Consider the following 20,042-nt stretch of genomic DNA (forward strand, 5'->3'; position numbering starts at 1 on the left):
AGGCGGCGCGGCGGCTCCCATTCTAAGCGATCGCGCAGCTGATCAGAAAGCTACGTCCTCATGTTTAAGCATAACAGCCTGTATTTTCCCTCCCTGCAGCCCTTGTCTTAAAGGGAGCAGCTGCCCGAGTTCTCTGTGTCGGTAACCGGGTCAGGGCGGGCAGACCCCTAGGGTGGTCGCGGAGGCGGCCGGCAGGCAGGGAGGGCGGCAAAAGGGGCGCTGTGGGGAAGCTGCCGGCGTCGAGGCCGTGTTGCCGATTCCCGCCCGGAGCGGAATCCAGTGGTTGGGATTGCAAAGGACACCAGTGGGGTGCAGGGGTAAAGCAGGGCTGGGGAGCCAGTGGAGCACCAGGAGGAGTGTGGTTGGCACAAAATTGTTGTCAGAATTCTTTTTCCTTTAGCTTTTTGACTGTACAGAACATGAGGAATGAGAGTGTAAAGTCAGGCCTGTCTGTCCTCACGTACAAAAAGCGTGTCTCGCTCGTTGCTGAATGGTAACTAGCTTACTGCAGTCACTCTCAGCCACCAAAAACAAGTTTCTAAGCAATTCTCTTTATTATGCTTACAGTTCAGAGGTTTTAATATTTTTCAGGTTGCAATGTTTTCCACTGTTAAAGGACAAAAGTACACTAATGTCTATATTTTTATATCCGTGTGTTTGATTGCTAGGAAATAAGCATTCGGCTGCTCTGAAGAATGAAGACGCTGCTCAGAGGTACAATTTCTAACTAACATTGTGTGGCATTCATGTTGTTTTGCCTCACTTTTAAATCGCATTCTCTGCATTGCGTGGTTTTTTTGCTTTCTCTGGGTACACTGACACTTGAGGAGATCGCCAGCATCAACACCATGCAAGCTTGTTTGGAGTGATGCTATGTAACTTTTAACAGCATGCACATATGTTCACTGTATAACATGCTAAAAGCATAGGAATCTAACATCAACATTGCATTACCTTAGTCAGTAGTGCTTGCTTTTTGCCGTCTTAACTTCTTTGCATACCTGCCTTTTTTCATTACTCACTTTAAAAAGGAAAAAACCCACTTTCTGCCATGGACAATACCTGAATACTCATTTGACTCTGTAGTAGACCTAGACTTCTAGGTGAATAGCGTAGACCTCTATCCTTTAAGACATCAGAATGACTGTACCTTGACAACCTCTGTGGGAAGTGCTGCCAAAGGGAGATGGGAGACAGCGAGGTAGTTGCTCTCTGGGTATCTGCTGATAATAGAATAGTGACAAGACTCAGGAGCCCTCAGGAAATCTACTGTAGTGGGGTTTGTTTGATTTATTCCTTCCTTTACTTTGTACCCTCACACTCAGTCTTGTCCCAGACCTTTCTTCTTCCCACTCTTCATATCTCATCCAGCTCCCATTCTCCTGGCAACACACCATAAATTATTTGTCCTGGACACTTTGTTCAGCCAGTTCTGAGTTTCCTTCTCTTTCAAGAAATGCTGGGTAACCTTGTATGGAGGTATTGTAACGTGAGAAGAGTCAATACTTTTCCTGACCAGAGTGGAAATAAAGCAAACCAGGGTTGGAAACTCCTTGGTGGTTGTCACAGAACTACTAATCCAGTTACTTGTTGCTTTGTTTGTACAACACGGCGTGATGCAGAAGAATGTAAGCTACAGTATTTTGGGGAAAAAAGATACACTGTTGGAGAATTGTTTGTGGAAATCCACCCTTTGCGTCATTCAGTGTCTGTTCTGTTACAGGAAAGCAGTTCTGGAGGCTGCTATGAGAAAGAAGATTGAATGTGAGAAAAAAGCTTTGCATATTGTAGAGCAACTCCTGGAGGAGAACATCACTGAAGAGTTCCTTCTGAATTCTGTGAGTGTTGCAAGTTTTTGTGCTGTTTTGTGTCTTGGTGTTCAAACTTCATTTTTTAAAGTCCTTGGAACAATTTGCTGCAGTGGAAAGTAAACAATACATTCCCTCTCTCGTCAGCTCTGGTGGTGATTGCTGTATTTTCAGGGGCTCTGCAGTGAAAACATGGCCTAGTGTTGCAGAACTGTGTACATTTATGAACAGTCACTGTTTTACCGCAGCCTCTGTTTATGCCTCTGTGATTCTGGACTGATAGGTGAAGTATAAATTTTAGGTCCACATCACATCTGGAAATTTTAAACAGAGTCGCTGTAATGCCCCGCAGTTTATCTGGCAGCATGGTTTTGCTGGAACAGTATGATGATTACTCTTGTTAAGGCTGTAAGTAGCCTGTTAAATAGGTGTAGAAAGCATGGAAATAGAGGAAAATCGTGAAAATAGAGGCAAAATTATGAGGCTTATCTATATGTAAAAAGAAGTGCCCGTGTCTTTTTTCTTTCCCTATTTACCCTTTTGCCACTTTAACTGCGTAGGTTCTAAATGTTATTTATTAAACTTAGTAAATTACTGCTATAAAATTTTAATTACTTATTTGTTTATGAGATGGTTTGAGTATGAAAAATGACAGGTTTTCTGTTATCTGTTGTTGAACTGTTTTCTTGTCATTTTAGGGAAAATCCATTACTCCATCTCACTATAAAGACATTGTTGATGAACGGGCTATCATCAAACTGTGCGGTTATCCTCTATGTCATAACAAACTGGAAAATGTAAGTTGCTTTTTGTTAGTGCTGTTATTGTAAGAATCTCTTCGCGATTGTTAATCTCTGCATTTTCTCTTTAATTTTAAGCTTACAATACTAAGCATAGATTAAAATACTGTCAAGTAATGGGCCAGGCATCCTATCATTCCATTTTAATATAATTGTTCTGAAGTAAAAGATAAAATTTGATCAGCTGACAACCATTACTGTATGACAGCATCAGTTAGCATCGACTTTGACAGTAATAAAGATGAATGAGGTATGGCTTCGTGGCCTGCCTTTCTGCATGCAGAACCTTTCTAATCTTGTTCCTTCTTCAGTGTAACCACTCATGTCTGTGAGAAGGATTGAAGTGAAAAAATAATGCAATGCAGGGATACTGCTATGTGAATGCATATCCATCTGCTCTGAAAATGTACATTACCTGTCTCAAAATCATAGTCACACTTATTTAGGCATGGTGTGCCAGAGCTTATGCAGAACTCAGAGTTCAGTGAGATAACCTATGATGTATTACAAGTTGTGGTACACCTGATTATCTGACAGAAAAAAAATCTACTCAAGTACAAACAATTTTACTGTTTTGGACTTCGTATGTACCCACAGAACTTCACTTGGAAACTGTATTACCATTTCTGTAAGATCCTCTCTGGATAGTGCTGGGGGTCTCTGACAGTAGAGTCTTGCATGCATGTAAATAGGGATGGATTAAAGAAGACCCTGTCTGTAATTGCCCAACACTTACACACGAGCATTTTCTACCATGCCAGCTCCATTGTTTTATGTTCAGCATTGTCTTTCTTGTAGACCTGAAATTGTCTTCTACTGATAGGGAGATGTAAATGATTAAAGATAAATTTATGTTCTTATATCTGAAGAGGTACAATATCAAAAGAATTAAGAGAAAAGGTGATTGTAGTATGCAATTCAGTTAAAACAGAATATATTGCCCATATTAAAATATGTGAATTAAGAATGAAATTTTCTGTAAAATCGTGATGGAGGTAACAGTCTTGCTAATGAAAGCATGTTGTTTCAGGTGCCAAAACAGAAGTACAGAATTTCAACAAAAACAAACAGAGTTTATGATATCACTGAAAGAAAGGTATGGTACCAAGTTTATTTCTAAAATGTATTTAATTTGTCTCAACCTAAGAATTGCATTCGATAACACCATTCATACAGTGGCTTCATGTTGATGAACCAATATGTTTGGTTCTTATGAAAATAATTTTCATGAACTGTTAGAATATGAATTTATCTTTTCATACATTTCAGTTTCAGCATCAAGAGATGCTCTCTTTGGAGAGATGAAAACCCACTTGTTTTCTTCTCTAGATGTAAACATAAAAAGGAAGGTTTTACTTGGATAGTTGTGGTACAGCTGCTCTGTTACAGACATTTCTGAACAAGTGTTCCCTATTTTGCCCAGTATGGTCCGTGCGCTTTAGTAGGGTCAGTGTGCACGTCCGTTTCATTCACTGCAGTTTGCAGTAGTCTAATGCAGGTTACATTTTAATGCATTCCTCAGTGTGACTACATTTAGGGTTCTTTTTTGAAGACTTTTCAACATAAAACCTGTCTCTTCACAAAGTCTGTTTCTTTCTTTAAGTATATTCATGTGTGCGGTTGAGTAAAAGTCTTATTTGCCTGCTCGCAGGATACGCAGTCACCTACAGGTGCTTATATGCCAAATTGTAGGATAAATATTCCTAGTTCCAGAGCAAATTTCTTCAGTGTCGCTAGTGTACATTCCCTTCCTCTGGTTACAACTCTGGGGCACACAAAATTCTGGGAATTGCTTTTTCAAACTGCTAAGCAAGACTCTACAAAGTGGGATTTTTTTGCTTGGTACTCAAACCATTACTTTTGTACCTTTTTATGAGTATTGACGTTGTCCATAGCCGTATTTTCTTGCTTTCTCTCTCATTTCCAGTGCTTTTGCAGCAACTTTTGCTACAGAGCATCTAAATATTTTGAAGCTCAGATTTCTAAAAGTCCAGTATGGATGCGAGAAGAGGAAAAGTAAGTATAACATTATACATTCATTGCTCCTTTTGAGAATATTATTTTCTCTATCCAAGCTGTAATGCTAATTAATTAGCTGCAATGCATCAGAATTATTAGGCTGAAGCAGAGGGAATTGATGTTAACATGTTAGCTTAGCATGGTGTTCTTTTTAAAAGTGTTGTTGTCATGTTGGTCACAATAATTGACACGACTCGGTACTACTCATGACTACTTAGTAGACATGACCACGTTAGTTAGAGGGCAGGCTAGTCATAAATAATAGTCAATTCTTATTAACTTTAAAATGTACTTAATAGGATTGGACTTTTACAAACCATATAACGTACGGGATTAAGTCACCTTATCCTGTTAAAGGAGGTTTTCTGATATTAGCACAGCATGTGGCATTGGTCTTAAGGTGAGACTGTGAATGCTTGCACCTGAAAGCGGGTGATAACATGAAGAAGTTATTTATCCAGGGTAAAACACTTAATTTCAGATTGCCCGTTTCCTGCTGTTACTGCAGTACACGTTTTGAACAGTCCATGTTCCTAGCTCAGGAAACAGGCTTGTAAATAATAAATTGAGCCAATGGGTGTCACTGTTTAACAACAAATACTTACCTACAGACTGTTCAGCTGAATTTTTTCAGCTTTCGCTCTCCAAGACACTACTTTTCATAGTCTCCTGGTTTTCAACAGAAGAAACTAGTTGAAATTACGTGTGTGAGCTTGGTTTCACAGTTTAGATCAGTCATATGAAATATCTGATCAATGAGAGAAGAGGTTTAGAGCAGCCTGATCTGAGGAATTCTGGTAAGTTAAACCAGTCTCCTCATAAAATGTTTAAGTCAGCTTACCCCTATTTTTGTGCTCTTGTTTTGCTGTCTTTAAAGAAAGTATTTCTAAAATCTCCCTGTAATCTTAACATCAGAAGCATATAGTTCCAATATGCCTGACATAGTTAATTACTGATGTGTGGTGGTGGGGACGTGGTATTTTCAAAAACAAACCAACCAACCAAAACCCCAGGAAAGTTCCTGGCTAGGTATGTCTGTTGGCATAACCACATACATGTGCACACTCTGATAAAGGTTTACACAGCTGTGTCCTGGGTTGAGCTAAATAGAACTAATTCTCTATTTAGTGGTTTTGCTGATACTGGAAATACTTTTGACAGAAAAGACTACAGCCTTAAAACTCTGAAGAAGCGTTATTTGGAGTTAATAATTTAAATCATTGTGTGTTATCACCTTTTTTTGTTTCCAAACTCAATTCATTCGTATGAGTGACGCAGCTTTCACCTTTTTAAGTGTGGGGTTTTTCATATACTGTCCGAGAGGTGTTAATGCATTGACTTGCAGTCAGTGCACGCTTAAAAGTTTTTCTTTCGTTCATGGAACAGGTGGATGAGGATTTCAACGTTTAGTGTTGGATAAAATAAACATTTTTTGGATAAAATAAACATTTGGATAAAATAAACCAGCATTGTGGTGCTGCCGCGTAACTGAATTGAAGCAGATTAACTGCAAGTAGAACTTTGGAAAGAAACCAGTCAGAATTGGTTTAGTTACGGTTCTTAGATGATCTGGAAACCTTTGAACTTCATTTTCTTAAAGCAGTGTAACTTGACAGCCTAATTTTTAACAGAGTAAAATTTTAAGTAAGTAAAAACATACCAAATATTCATATTTTTTGCATTAATTTGCAGCATTTTCCTATAAGCAGCCCAGGATTGTTTACACTACAGGAACTTTGTGACCTGTGAGGATCTTGGCATGTTTACTTTGTTGAAGAGGAGGCCAAAGGGTGATCTCAAAGCAGTCTACAACTGCTTGTAAAAGAAGTTACAAAGATTACAGAGCCATGCTATTCTTGGTTGGTGGCAGAAAACTTAACAAGGAGTGATGGCCACAAAAAATGGATGGTTCAGTTGGGCATTGGGGGAGAAAAGAAATTACACTGAGGTCATGGTGGAATGAAACAGAATAGTCAGCAATGGTTTGAAATATCCATCTTTGGAAGTTTTCAAGATTTAAACTTCATGAACTGACCTAATCTAGTGCTGGTGACAATTACAATACAAGCAGGTCAGACTGGAGACCTCCAGGGGTCCTTTCTGACTGACATTTGCGTGACTTACTGATTCTGTTGAGTCTTGTTCCACGTAACAGCATCGTGCTGCAGGTACATGGGTCATCCTCTGTATAAACCTGCTCTCACTAACCCTGCTTTGAACAGAGGGTGTTGGTCTAGAGGATCCTCAGACGTCCCTTCTAACCTCAGCTGTGTATTTCATGTATTAATGTGTATTTCACGACCATCAGTTTAGCAGGAAAATGTTAATTCTGTATCTTCTTTTTGCAGACCACCAGACATAGAGCTGCTGAAGGAGGGACAGAGGTACACTGAACAGTATTTTTTTGGTTATATGCACTTACAGTTAGAAATACTAGCAGCATATCAGGTGAAAGGGGAATCTCATTTCCTGTGTTACAGACCGTATTAGAACCTACACAAAGGATTATTTGTCTTGTTTAGTTTTCTCCTTTGTGATTCTAAAATGGCATATTTGATCTGTGTGATTTAGTGTACAGCTGCTCTTGGCCTGTACGTCTTAATTGAGCCTGTTGAAATCTGACACAAATACACTGTTTGTGCTTGGCATATTTTATATCATCTATGCTGTATAAGGAAAATGGTGCCAATTATATGTGATGAAAGCTTCTGTACTTCTTAATCTAAAACACCTATGTCAGCTGAAATGAAATCATGCTATCCTGTCATCTCCCTGTACCTTGTTGTGAATTGTGACTTGTTTATTTTCTTTTGCAACACATGGCCATTAGGTGGCAAACTGATATATGCTAAAACCAGCTCTGCTGTCCTCCTGGTTTTAGGGTATCATATTTATCTATATGTTAAGATGCCTATCTTCATTTTAAAAATGCACTGTTCTTCATGCTAAGTCTGACATTATTCTGTTGTCTTTAACTGTATCGTGTTTGCTGTACTTTTCTAACTGCCAGTAAGCAACTGAGAATTCCCTTCTCTGGATGGTGTCTGTGCTTGTCATCTTGATTGCAGAACATTACAGCTTTTTGAGTTTATTTCTCTTTGTTCTACAAGAATGAGAAGCTATTACAGATATCCCCTGTTTCTTATTTCACTGATAGCTTGTGTTTTCTGTTACAGTGGACAGTCTGGAGAAGAGGTGAAACTACGTGATGAAGTCATTAAAGCTTCTGACATTGAAAATCCTAGGATATCTTCAGATCCGCATGAATCTGGTTCTCGTGACACAGCCAGTGACAGCAGTAGTGATAATGAACAAGAATTTGTCTCTTCTGTCCTCCCAGGAGGTCAGTCAGGTTCGAGTTTTGAACAGCAATTGCACAGAAAGAGCATCCTCAAAAAGAAGCATGCTCAGAAAGTCGATTCCAGCCCTAAAGCTGAAGTCTCGGATGTGGTAGAAGCCACTGAACAACTGTCTAATTGTAAATTAGATGCTCAGGAAGAAATGGATGCTTGCTCTGTTGATAATAAAACGACTGCAGCGCCTTCAAAAAATACTGCTGTAGAAGAATCAAGTGCTTCAGAAAACTATGAAAGCACCTGTAGTGGTTCACAGATAGTTTTTCTAGGCGTGAGCAAAAGAGGGGCAGAACATCTTAAAAGAACACTAGCGAACTCGAAAGAACATAAACAAACTGCATTGAGGGATCCAGTGAACTCCAAAGGCAGTTTACTGGAAGGGCTTAAGCAAACACTTACGGAATGGAGAACTGAGGAAACTTTAAAATTCCTCTATGGCCCAAATTACACTTCTTTATGCTCATCAGAATGCGTACCATCTGCCAACCAAGAGAGTGAGGAACTTGATGAGGATGACTTAGATGCACCTGATGATCTTAACGCTGTTGCCGTAAGGGAGTCTGCAAACAGCTTGAACTGTTCCTTACCTTTCATGAGCCCAGGTGGAATAGTTAAGCCTGTGCCTAGTTATGAACAGCTAAAAGAAGAGACGGAGTTCCTAGAGCTCCGAGTAAAGGAGTTCTATAAAGGAAAGTGTGTCTTGGCTGAAGAGGCAGCGACACATGCGCAAGCAGAGGAACATCCAAGCAAAGACAAAGTAAGTGTTGAGGCTGTGTAAGTTGCCTTCAGAGAATTGGTACCAGCTCTTTGTTTCTTTCATCGTGAGTGGATATGGCCATGGAAACATCAAGCTATTAATGTGAAATAGTATAAGGAAGGTTGGATAGATTCACAACAATCCCATAAGGTTGAGGAATTGTATTTTAGATTGGTAAGAATGAGTTTGTGTGACTGTTAGGGACACATTTAATTCTGATAGCTGGCTTTCAGTTTGTGAAGCATGAAGGTAAGGAAGTTTTACTTAGATGAAACAATCTGTCATAAGACAGAATAGACTTTGGAGGGAATATTTTTGGGGTTTTTTCCCTCCCCTTTGATTGATTAATTAATTAAAATTTTTATTTAATGATTTTTTGCCTTTTATTCATAACAGGATATACTTGAGATTGCATTTCTTTCTTCCCTTGAGTACGACTAAATCGCTGCCATTACTTACTGTTAAAATTTTCTGTGTTGATAACCTGCTGATTTGTTTGGATGTGTTGCTGCAGTCTAGAGAGTTTGGAAAAAGACCTCGGAAGGATTTGTAGACCACAAGAAATGGAGTGGTCTGAGGTTTTATGCCTTCCAGGTCAGACAAACCAGCTGACAGCAGCTGGGTCTTCTTGTCACTACTGTCAAAACAGACCAGGCTAGGTAGGTTGTACAGTTTGTACTGGCATGTGAAATTGCTTTTGCTTTTAAAGTTCAAGTGGGATATTAGCATCAGAGGTATAATCTTCATAATGCTGCTGCTGGTAAAACAAAGTCCATTTACTCTGACTTGAGTTTTGAAGGAATTTACTATTGGTTAAATTAAAGTATTTAGTACAGGAAAGGGGAAAAGTAGGTTAGCTGTATACTGTATGTTGGGTTAGATGAAGCAAACTTCTGTCCATTAAGAAATTACTGGTTTGGGTTTTTTTATATATTGAGAGATAAGAGTTTTCTTAAAACTTATGTTTCTTTAAACATTTATTGATAAGCTATGACTATTTTGATGCATTGACTTCAATTAAGTACTAGTGTGTCTGTTAAAGTTTGTTTGTCTAATACAGGATGATCAACAGGAAGATCTCACCTTCCCACTTGTTGACTCAAACGCACAAATGCAGATTAGAAAACGAATCGTCCTTGAAAAACTGAGAAAAGTGTAAGTACCCCTTAGTTTGGCAAATATCAAGCTGAGGTTGGTGCTTATTCATCATCATTTTAAGGAACAAATTCACTGTGCGAGAATGTTCAGGCTTTTTCTAGTTGGCCATAGTCATAACTTAGACCCATTATTGCCCTAAATAGCTTATTTATTTCTGGGACAGTCGTCTGCAGTACAGTTGCAGATGTCAGTTTGCACAGTCTGCTGTTGTCAAGGCAACGCAGATAAATGAGTGAAGGCCGTGACGGTGGTGGTTGTGTTAGGGGTATTTTGCTTTTCAATGGTTGTAGTTCTACCAAATCTACCAAACTAGATTTTGCAGGAACTTCATGAATAGAGGATAAGAAAGACAGAATGGTTTTTTTCATAGTTTCTTTGAAGGTTTTATTCTTTACTACCCTCTTCTTTAGTTGGTCTTTTTAAATTTTATGAGGCGATGCGGTAATTCTGTCACACTCAAGTCGGAGAGAGAATTTTCATGGTGATAAAGCAATGACTTTTTGATGTGTTCAGATGAAGTCAGTGGGAATATGAATATGCTCAGCATTGTAAGAGTCCTGTGCTCAGTGTTTATAAAACACTCAGTGACGTAAAGGAGAACAGAAATCCTGATTCTTCCAGCAATACTGATACACCATGCGCAGATATGCATGTAAATGTAAATAACTGGGTATTCAAATGCAAAAGGATATCAACTGTTAAAGAAGTAAATAGAGACAAAAGTTTAATCCTGAATATGAAAAGCAATGCATGTTATTTCCAGCATTTGGGGATAGTGACAACTGGTTAAACAGTATGTGTGGTTTGGTGTGTGCTGTATCAGGTTTTACACACTGCCAAGTAGGGAGGCAATCTGTTTTTCGTTGGAAATTTTCTGTTTGCTCTACTGCCATCTTGATTCCAACTATCGGGCTTACAGTGGAAGGTTATTTCTCTTGCATCTGTGTGAGTCTGAGGTTAGCAGATACATTCTCTGTGCAAACATCATGTAGACATGTAGTTTCCCTTTGTGGTATTATTTTTGAGCCAAGTAAATATAAATATTTGAAACATTTACAAGGCCTGGAATTCTAATCCTTGATTTTTTGGTAAGAATGTCTTGTCAGAACTGAAATGTGAAGTTAATAGAGCATGCATGTAAAACTGTATTTAATTTCTTCTCCTTGTTCATGCTAAACTAGGACTTCTTATTTTTAAAAACAAGCTGTTGTAAAGTGAAGGTAATGCCCAAACAGCACTGACAGGAATCTGAAATGTAAACTACAGGCCTGATCAGCTGCACAAAAGTCAACCTCTTCTTAACTTCCATGAGCTTCGGTGGTAGTCCTACTTGAGAAGAAATGAGAAAGAGAGGAAAATGTGTATTGACCAGGGTCTTTTTCCTCCTAGATTACCTGCGGTTCTGGGCCCTCTTCAGATTGCTCCAGGTGATGTTTACACAGAGATAAAAAACCTTGTGAAAACTTTCCGGTGAGTATCAGTCTTTAGTTAGAGATTATTTGTGATTGATTAATGAAACGTGCTCTTGGACAGTTTGTGATTTGGGCACAGGGAGGGCCTTGTTGCAGGTCTGCTCTTTTCTAGCTGTGTGTTCATGTAGGTAATGTCACGTTCCCTGGGGACTAACAAGTCAGCCCTTTCCCTGCTCCTGACAGTGGCTAGGTCACCAGGAATATTTGTAGATTTGTGAAAAGTAGGCCAGTGGTCTCTGGAGGATGATGGTGAGTCTTTTAAAGGTTCTGCTACCTCGTCACCTCCTATTAAGTGTGAGTTTCTGAGATCTGTCGCTTTCTTTTGCTTTGGCTCCCTACAGCCGGGCTAAATGGTTTTAATGCCATTAATGATTGTTACCACTAACTTGTGGAGCCAGGAGGAAGGTCCAGATTGGCCTTTTTTGTTCCTGATTTCAAGGGGAAGTAGATCTAGTGGACGCTTTATCACCACAGATGAAGCTTCTGCTTCAGTCAGAAGCACTAAAGACAGTGTTTGGAGACACTGAGATGAAGGAGGAGGGAAAACAGAACGGTGGTAAATTCTCTGAAAATTTCTAGGTTTCCTCTGAGAGACAATTCCCATAACTTGGACCTAGGTCGTAGCCTGCATCTTGAAGTATTGTCAGGAAAAGGGGCAGCAAGAGTTGCTGACTCTGTACATTGTCACTCTTGAATTTTGCCCCACACCACCAAGCTGCCTGAGGTTTACATGAAAATTTTCCAAAGCTCCTTCATGGTGTTTGCCATGAGGAGTCGAGGCTTTGGTGAATGGAAAACCAGCTCTGCCTGATTCCTCAGGATTTATCTGGCATCTGGAAGAACACCCCTAAAACACAGATCTCTGTATGAAGGATTTCTTACCATGAAAGAAACTCTTTCTTTCTGGTTGCTCTGTGCACGATCTCTTTTAAATAAAAGAATTGTGAGTGTTTGACCTTGATTCTATAGTTGCAGTTTTTTAAGTGGTGATTAACCTTTTATTTTAATGACAGCTCTGAAACCAGGGAAGGTATTTCTGGCTATATTGGAGCAGCGTATATATACAGTCTATATACCTCCTGTTTGAGTAAATCTTCGTGTCTCAAAACCATTTTGTTGCTCTGCAGTCGAAATGCTTAATAGTCACTTTAGCTTATGGATTGATAGAAATGGAAAGACTACATCTGGTCTCTTTCAATCTGCTTCTGTATGGTTGATTTTCTGAGAAGTCCTGGAGGTTGTCAAAAGCAGAACTTTTATTTTAAATCATTTCTGCTAGTCAAAGACAATGTGAAGTTTTAAAAGTACTTTATAGCAAAGGAGCCTTGAAGCCAAAATGGACTTCTGAAAACTTATATATATATACACACCTGTGGATTTACAGAATGGAACCGAATCTAATTAATTTGGACTTTGATCCCAATACCTGACTCATGTAGCAATAATTTATTGTATTTTCAAAGTCCTTTTTGTTAGGAAGTAAGATGAAGGTAATGGTAATAAATACCTGGGGCTCTCTTACTGTGAAGAATCCAGAGAAATTGCTCAGAAAATCAGCATTTTGAGTGGGGGTGGTTGAAGACGATTGTGGGCACTGCATAAGAATTTGTAAGTGCCTTTGTGTGTGTGTGTGTATATATATATATATATATGCATATATATATATACCTACCTAGCTGTATCTCAAAATAAATGGCATTTTATTGTCACTGATAGTAAAATAATACAAAAATACAGGAAATAGGGAAGCAATAAAAACCTTTGGGCCCTTCCTCTTACTGCATTTCTCATAGGGAACAATGTTTGGATACACAAAAGCTTCCTCGTGGATGTTAAGGTAAAGGCATAGGTTTGAATCTCCAGTTCTCCATGTAGGTTTGAATTTACTTAATATGAGTGGTCTCTCTGATTTTAGATTGAATACTTTGCCAGGGGGACCTGGGATAAGCTTTAAACGGGATTTATGTTTGCAGGGTATAGAAATCGAGACGTTATGTCCTTTGTTAATGTGATTAAAATGCTTAGTGCCTATGGAGGGAGCACTGAGAAGTGCTAGTGCTCTTTCCTGCTTTTTTGTACTGGAAATATTTCAGGCTGAAGACCTTGCCAGAGAGGGTAGGAGGTAAAACACCTGGCTGCAGCAGAGCTTAGCTGAAGAAGGGTAAAAGAGCATGTGGTGAAGTAAGCAACAACGATTTTCAGCTCCATTGGTTTTTAAAGGAACACTTGCAGTTTAGCTTCCTTTGGGCAGCATTTTATTCAATCACCACTGCTGGGAAATGCACTAGAGGGATCTCAGGAGACATTTTAGAATGGTTAAAGCTCTTCCCAAACAAAGTCCCTCAGCGCCTGTAAGCTTTTGTTACGAAAACTGAGATGTCAAATAATTCTCCAGTGTGTAAGGGCACTTTGTGAAAAGATCACGAGAATATTAGCTATTTTTATATAAATCGAGGCTAAATGATGTCATGTTTGTGAATGTGGTTTCTTTAAGCATAGTATTTCATTTTGAAAGCAGGATTTAATTTGTATCTTATGGTTGCAAGTATTTGAATTCCTTTAATGGAGCTTCCCCTTGACACTGAACCTTGTCAATTCATATGATACAGTTGTTAAAGATGTGTTGAAGACTCTTTTACCACAGCTTTGTCTTATATGGTTTCCAAGACAATCTTTTAGCTTTTAAATATGGATCATGAGTGTATGTTATCTCGTGTGTTCACAAACTAATAGGCTTTTACCTATTACTCTTGTTAAGTGCAGTTTTAGGTTCTGGGTTTGGAGTCAGTCAGCAAGACTTTGTCCTAGACAAGGTTCTGCATAGAAATATGAAAGTACCTGAACTCAGGTAAATGGGCTCCCCTTGAAGAGAGCAAAAAGTTGTAATGGTGGCCCATTTTTGCTGGTTGTCATCAAACTAAATTATACTACCATATATAAATGCTTTGCTCTCTTTCATGGGGTAGAGGAGCTGTATTTTATGGTTAAACTGCTCCAGTTGAAGCCTAAAGAAAAACAGCCTATTCAGCAGTATTTGCCTGTGCTGCCCTGGGTTAGTTAAACTCCACTCACCTTAGTGCGAGTTTTGGAAAAATTATAGATAGCTGAGGTGTCCTAAAATCACAGCTGAGTTCCTGATCCCACAAAGTCAGCTTGCTGCCTTGCGGAACAGGCAAATGGCCAGACTAACAGGTCAGGTTCTGGAACTGGAGTTACGAGTGACTCCACCTGGGAGTTTGGGGGTGTGAACAAAAAGGCTGATGACTTCGCTTTGCAACAAAGATAATTGTAAAATGAATTAAAGACAGAAGGAAAGAAAGATAAAGAAAGAAAATCTTCTCCATTTGGGGCAAATTTATTTCTTTTTCTCCAAGTGTAAGAGCACGGACATACTGGGTAAAACTGAAAGACAGCAAGCATGGGGCTGTTGATGGGGCTGTGAGCAACCTGATGTGGTAACATCATCCCTGCTCACTGCAGGGTTGGACTGGATGGGCTTTAAATGTCCCTTCCAACCCAGTACATTCTATGATTGTATGAGATGTTTTTTTCACCAAATGTGCATCTGGTACCAATAACTCGCTGCAGATTTAGTACCAGTAACTCCAGCTAGCAACTAAGCAACCCACACAGCTATTTGGGATCACCCAACCTTCCTGGCTTACCTGTCCTGCTCTACAGAGGTGAAGAAAGTGGAGACACCCTGTTTTGAAAAGTTGTGTATCGTTTTCTTTCTTTGGGTAGGGGAGAGAGAACTTAGCCAAACTCCTTAACAGAAAATATTTCACTGCAAAACTCAAAGCATGTACACAAAGTTTTGTAGAGTTTTACCATTTCCACGTTGTGTTTATGACAGAAATCGAGTGACCTCTCTTCCGTGGGTTGTTCTGAAGTAACAGTTTTGGCTAGAGGCAAGACAAAGAATTAATGAACCATTTTTACAGAGGACTTGCACTTGCCTGTTTTCTGAAAGCTTTGCTCTTCAGAGGCCTGGGTGTTGAGACACAGCTTGTTTTTGAAAGTGACTGCCCTTCCATTGCTCCTTATTATTTAAGGCCTCACACCTGTAGGTTGCTGGCTTTAGTCGGATCTGCCTGAAATGTCTTTTTTCCAGCTGCACAAGTGCTTTAGGCCAGGTGTTGTACTGAGAGGTTACTCACTGGGGAAGCCTGACTTGGCTGCTCATCCGGTCCAGTGACGGTCGTACGGCAGCAGATCCATACTGCTTAGCTGTGTCTTTTGACCACCTCCTTCATAAATAGCATATTGATGGCAATGACCAGTGTTCAGACCTTGCCAATCAATACTAACATTGCATAAGAGTTAATTGACACAAATAACTGCCTCTCTCAGTTTGGGTACAAGAATGACACCTTCCTGCGCTCTGATCAATAATGACTCCTTGTAAAGCATTGAAATAAAGCGGCTTTCTCTATTTGATGGAGTTTTCCCGGGTGGCTCGGAGCTGTCTCTTCCATCGTGGCTCATCAGAGCAGATTAACTGGAATGTTACATATGAGCTGCTTGTCAGGATGATTCCGTCAGGCGTTTCTTGGCGCTGTTTATCGCTGTCATCAGCATTGAGCCTTTGTTTTGTCTCTTGTTTGATAGCCAGAAAAACTATAACCATTTACCAGGGACAGGCTTTGTTGCCATTAGCTGTTTCAAATGGTAATTGGGGAAATGTGAGTCTTTTAATAACAAAAATAATCTCTATTTGCTGGGACTATTGGTTCTGGTTTGATGTGACAATTCCTGTCCATGTAGTCCAAAACATTGCTTTGCCTTTGGTTATTTAACACAGCTCAGGCTCTTGAGACATTCTCTGAGTGATCAGTGCTTCAGAATCTTATTTTGATTGGAAGACGTGGAGAGCTGAGGAGAAAAAAAGGATAATATTGCTTTAATCGTTACTATCCCTACATTAAAAAAATAATTTTATTGATTTTTAATATCTTTCTGAAATAGGGAAATGCAGAGTGATCCTGTGAAACATTTTATTCATGACTGCATTTTTAATGACCATTTTGGGGAATTAGTTAACAGAATGTGAATTTTAAGAGTGGCAAGTACAAACACTTTTTCCACTTTTTAATACTTTTCTGGGTAGCTATATATTTGCCTGAAGAAATTAAAAATTTAGGAAAAAACTTACTGAGTAAGAAATCCCTGTATTTTAATTTGTTGCCAGGTACTTCATTTTAAGCAACCTCTCATCTTCACCAGGGCCTGTGGAAGTGGACACGAATGACAGGGTAGCTTCGTTCTGGATCTGATTTCATCCAAGGCTGCGTAGAAGGGAAGCTGAGAGCAATAAGGAAGCGAACGTTGGGAGGCACTCGCCCCTCAGTATTTCTATCTGAACAAAATTAATTCTGTGAGCCCTTTTGGGTGCCCACATAACCACAACTTCATTTTCAGCTGTGCCTTTTCCATGAAAGTGCTTGTCTTGAACGCTGTGGGTCTTGCCTAAATTCTGCCCTAGCAATTCACACGTGAAGTGTTTGAAGTCAGATGAACTTTTACCATAAAGCAGATCTGTCATATTCTGAAGGTCAACCAAACCGGTCAGCACGTGTCAAATGCAGCAGCACTTTTGCTGAGCACCTCTTTGGTTCTTGATTCTCACCTCATTTTCACAGAATCCCAGAACGTGAGGAGTTGGAAGGGACCTGGAAAGCTCCCCCAGTGCAACCCCTGCCAGAGCAGGATCACCAGAGCAGTCACACAGGAACACGGCCAGGGCTTTGGGTGTCTCCACACAAGGAGACTCCACAACCTCTCTGGGCAGCCTGGGCCATGCTCCATAACCCTCACACTCACAAAGTTTGGCCTCATCTTCAGCTTGAACCTCCTGTGCTCCAGCTTGGGACCATTGCCCCTTGTCCTGGCATTGGCCATCCCAGAGCAGAGCCTGGCTCCTTCCTCCTGACACTGCCCTTTCCCAATGGATCCCCAGGAATGAGGGCACCCCTCAGTCTCCTCTGCTCCAAGCTCCAGAGCCCCAGCTCCCTCAGCCGCTCCTCAGCAGGAGATGCTCCACTCCCTGCAGCATCTCATCTCTGTGGCCCTGCTGGACTCTTTCAAGCAGTTCCTGTCCTTGTGGAGCTGAGGGCCCAGCACTGGCCACAAGATTGCAGCTGTGGTGTGAGCAGGGCAGAGCAGAGGGGCAGGAGAACCTCTCTGCCCTACAACCACCCCTTCTCATCCAGCCCAGGATGGCGTTGGCCTTCTTGGCTCAAGGGCACATTGCTGGCTCATGGGCATTGCTGCCACCAACACCCCAGGTCCTTTTCTGCCTTGCAGGTTTTTTTGCTCTTACATCTGCATTGGCTCCCATTGCATAAGTTAGAATTCTGGGCTCCATTTTAAAAACAAGACTCATCAGAGGATTGCCTCCAGTATCTTATAAAATGGGGTTTGTTTCTGCAACATTAGCTTTTACAGCAAATCTGGATCTGAAGCCAACAGGGGGGAAGCGAAGTGCAGGAAGGGCCGTCCGTTCAGAAACGCATGTGCAGCTCCTGAGAGTTTCCCAGCAGGTACGAGGGAGAGCCAAACCCTCACAGCAGCCAGGACTATTTGCAGGCTAATTCAGAGAATCAGGTTCTGTTTAGTCTTCCCCATCCCACTTTCATATAGAAAAAAAGAGTCCGATTGGGAATTCTGCAGTTCCTCTGTTACAGGATGAGAGAAGCCTGGAAGTTGGTGAATTGCTCAGATACAGCTGGAATTGCTACGTTTTAACTCAGTGTATTAAGTCTTTTAAATGTAGACTTAAATAAAAATTTAGTGGTTAAAATATTTTTACTTTCACTCTGAAATGTTCTGATTTTGTTTTTCATTCTTTTTCAGGTTAACAAACAGAAATATCATTCACAAAATGCCTGAGTGGACTCTAATTGCCATTGTTTTGTTATCTGTGTAAGTACCTTCTAATGTCAAATATTCTCATACGCAACTGTCTTAACCAGGCTGTTAAGATTTAATTTTCAGCTAAAAGAAGGGAAAGATTTCTTTAAATTAATGGGGGAATCAACAGGATTAGTTCTTCATGCAAATGAACTAAATTCTTTTGGCAAAACATGGTTGTCTCACTTGCAGCAACCATGGGCAAACTTAATGTTCTGTTAAAAAAAGAAAAGGTAAGATTTAGGGGGTTTTTAAGAGGGCTGGGGGGGAAGGAGGAGTGTTCTTCACTCTCTTCACCTGCTGCTGACGTCCTTCCCGTGACAGCAGGACAGAATGACGTGTGTTGTGTTGCTCGGGCTTGGCGTAGCTGTTACACTTGTCATTTCTCATTTTGCTTCTCGTTCCTTCATTTTCTAATTTCATAAAAGATTTCACTTTCATTATTCAATTATTTCCATAAAGACACAGCGTGCTTCTAAATATGTTTGTCTGAGTATTCTAGCAAACTGCTTTGAGAAGGGAAAGCGTTTTTAGCAGCTCCCAAGTTCCTGAAAGGAATACTGGGACCCGGTATTTTATTTTCATGAGGGTTAGCTTTACTGTTTAAGATTATGATACTGCAGTGCCTGCAGTCCTCCTTAGCTTTGTTCTACTTACTGTAGGATTAAATTCTTTCCAAGGGTTTTCCTAATGGGAAGCTTGATTTCATTACAGTGTCTTCCTAATGGGAAATTATTATAGTGTCTTTCAAGTGAACTTCTACACGGAGGCATCGCCTGTAATCGTCTTATGCATCAAGTCACTTCCTTAATTTATCTTTTCCAAATTCATGTACATTTCTGAAGCCAAAGATACCAACTTTGCAGCGTGTAAAACAGACGGTTCTCTCCCAAATTCCTATGAAACATTTAACATTAATTCACCTTTTAAGAAATCACTGGTGGTTTCACACAGTGTCGGGCCCTGCCTTTCCGCAGGGTTAAACCATCGAGCAATCTTTGTACGTCTTTCAGCTTGAATTACAAGATTGCAAAAATCTTGTTCCAGAGACTGTTTCTTACCACGCTGCTGCTGCTGCTGTTGAGCTTCCTGGGTCATTGGAGCCTGTAGGACTGAGAAGTACTCGCAGACATTCACAGGTCAGGAAGTGTTGTGGGCCAACCCCGTAGCATCCCCAGTTCTGCACTTACTCCCTTTGATATTGCTGCAGTCTGACACATTGTTCTGGCTCCGCTGTCCCAGGGAAGGCTGTACCAGCAGGCATTAGCGTAGGCTTCAGCGAGCCTTACATCTGTGTCACCCAGCCAGATACCGCTCAAATGATTCATTAAATCAGAACACAGAAAGTAACTTTACTTGAATGCCTTGGCATGAATTTTTTATCGACTATAAGAACAAATCTTTTGTCATTTTTTACTATATATTCCTATGGTTGAATTGGTTATTTGTGAAACAGATCTTATGAATTTTTCAAGTAGTTTCTGTACATTTAAGGGAATGGTGACTCTTGTTCAGAACTTAAAATACGTCGCTGGTCTCTCCGCGTATGATGAGCTCGAAATGTTTACAAACCTAATGGCAGTTTTACAGTTGCTTTAAAATGTTACACAAGTAGTAGGCAGTCCTGGTAGCAATCAGTAGAAGCAGAGAACCAAGCCTCTTTGTACTTTGGCTTTCTATGGGTCCACCCCTAAACAAATGAGTTCTATTTGTTCATAAAACAGAGTAGATTTTATTTCTAATATTATTCTAGTGAAACT

At 40.1% G+C, this 20,042-nt stretch overlaps 1 protein-coding gene across 1 annotated transcript; it reads left to right on the plus strand.

Annotated features, from left to right (window-relative positions):
* Window positions 1-668: 668 nt before the first annotated feature.
* On the plus strand, window positions 669-18,298 carry RPAP2 (RNA polymerase II associated protein 2; the record flags this gene model as incomplete). The annotated part of the gene is made up of 10 exons (XM_010179756.1): window positions 669-714; window positions 1,724-1,838; window positions 2,507-2,605; window positions 3,639-3,704; window positions 4,536-4,624; window positions 6,976-7,011; window positions 7,804-8,740; window positions 9,801-9,895; window positions 11,288-11,368; window positions 18,226-18,298. Coding segments are annotated over 10 exons (1,637 nt in total), but the record flags the coding sequence as incomplete, so codon positions are not given.
* Between the last annotated feature and the right edge of the window lie 1,744 nt (window positions 18,299-20,042).

This window comes from Mesitornis unicolor, unplaced genomic scaffold (assembly GCF_000695765.1).
Source record: "Mesitornis unicolor isolate BGI_N332 unplaced genomic scaffold, ASM69576v1 scaffold44732, whole genome shotgun sequence".
Classification (NCBI taxonomy): domain Eukaryota; kingdom Metazoa; phylum Chordata; class Aves; order Mesitornithiformes; family Mesitornithidae; genus Mesitornis; species Mesitornis unicolor.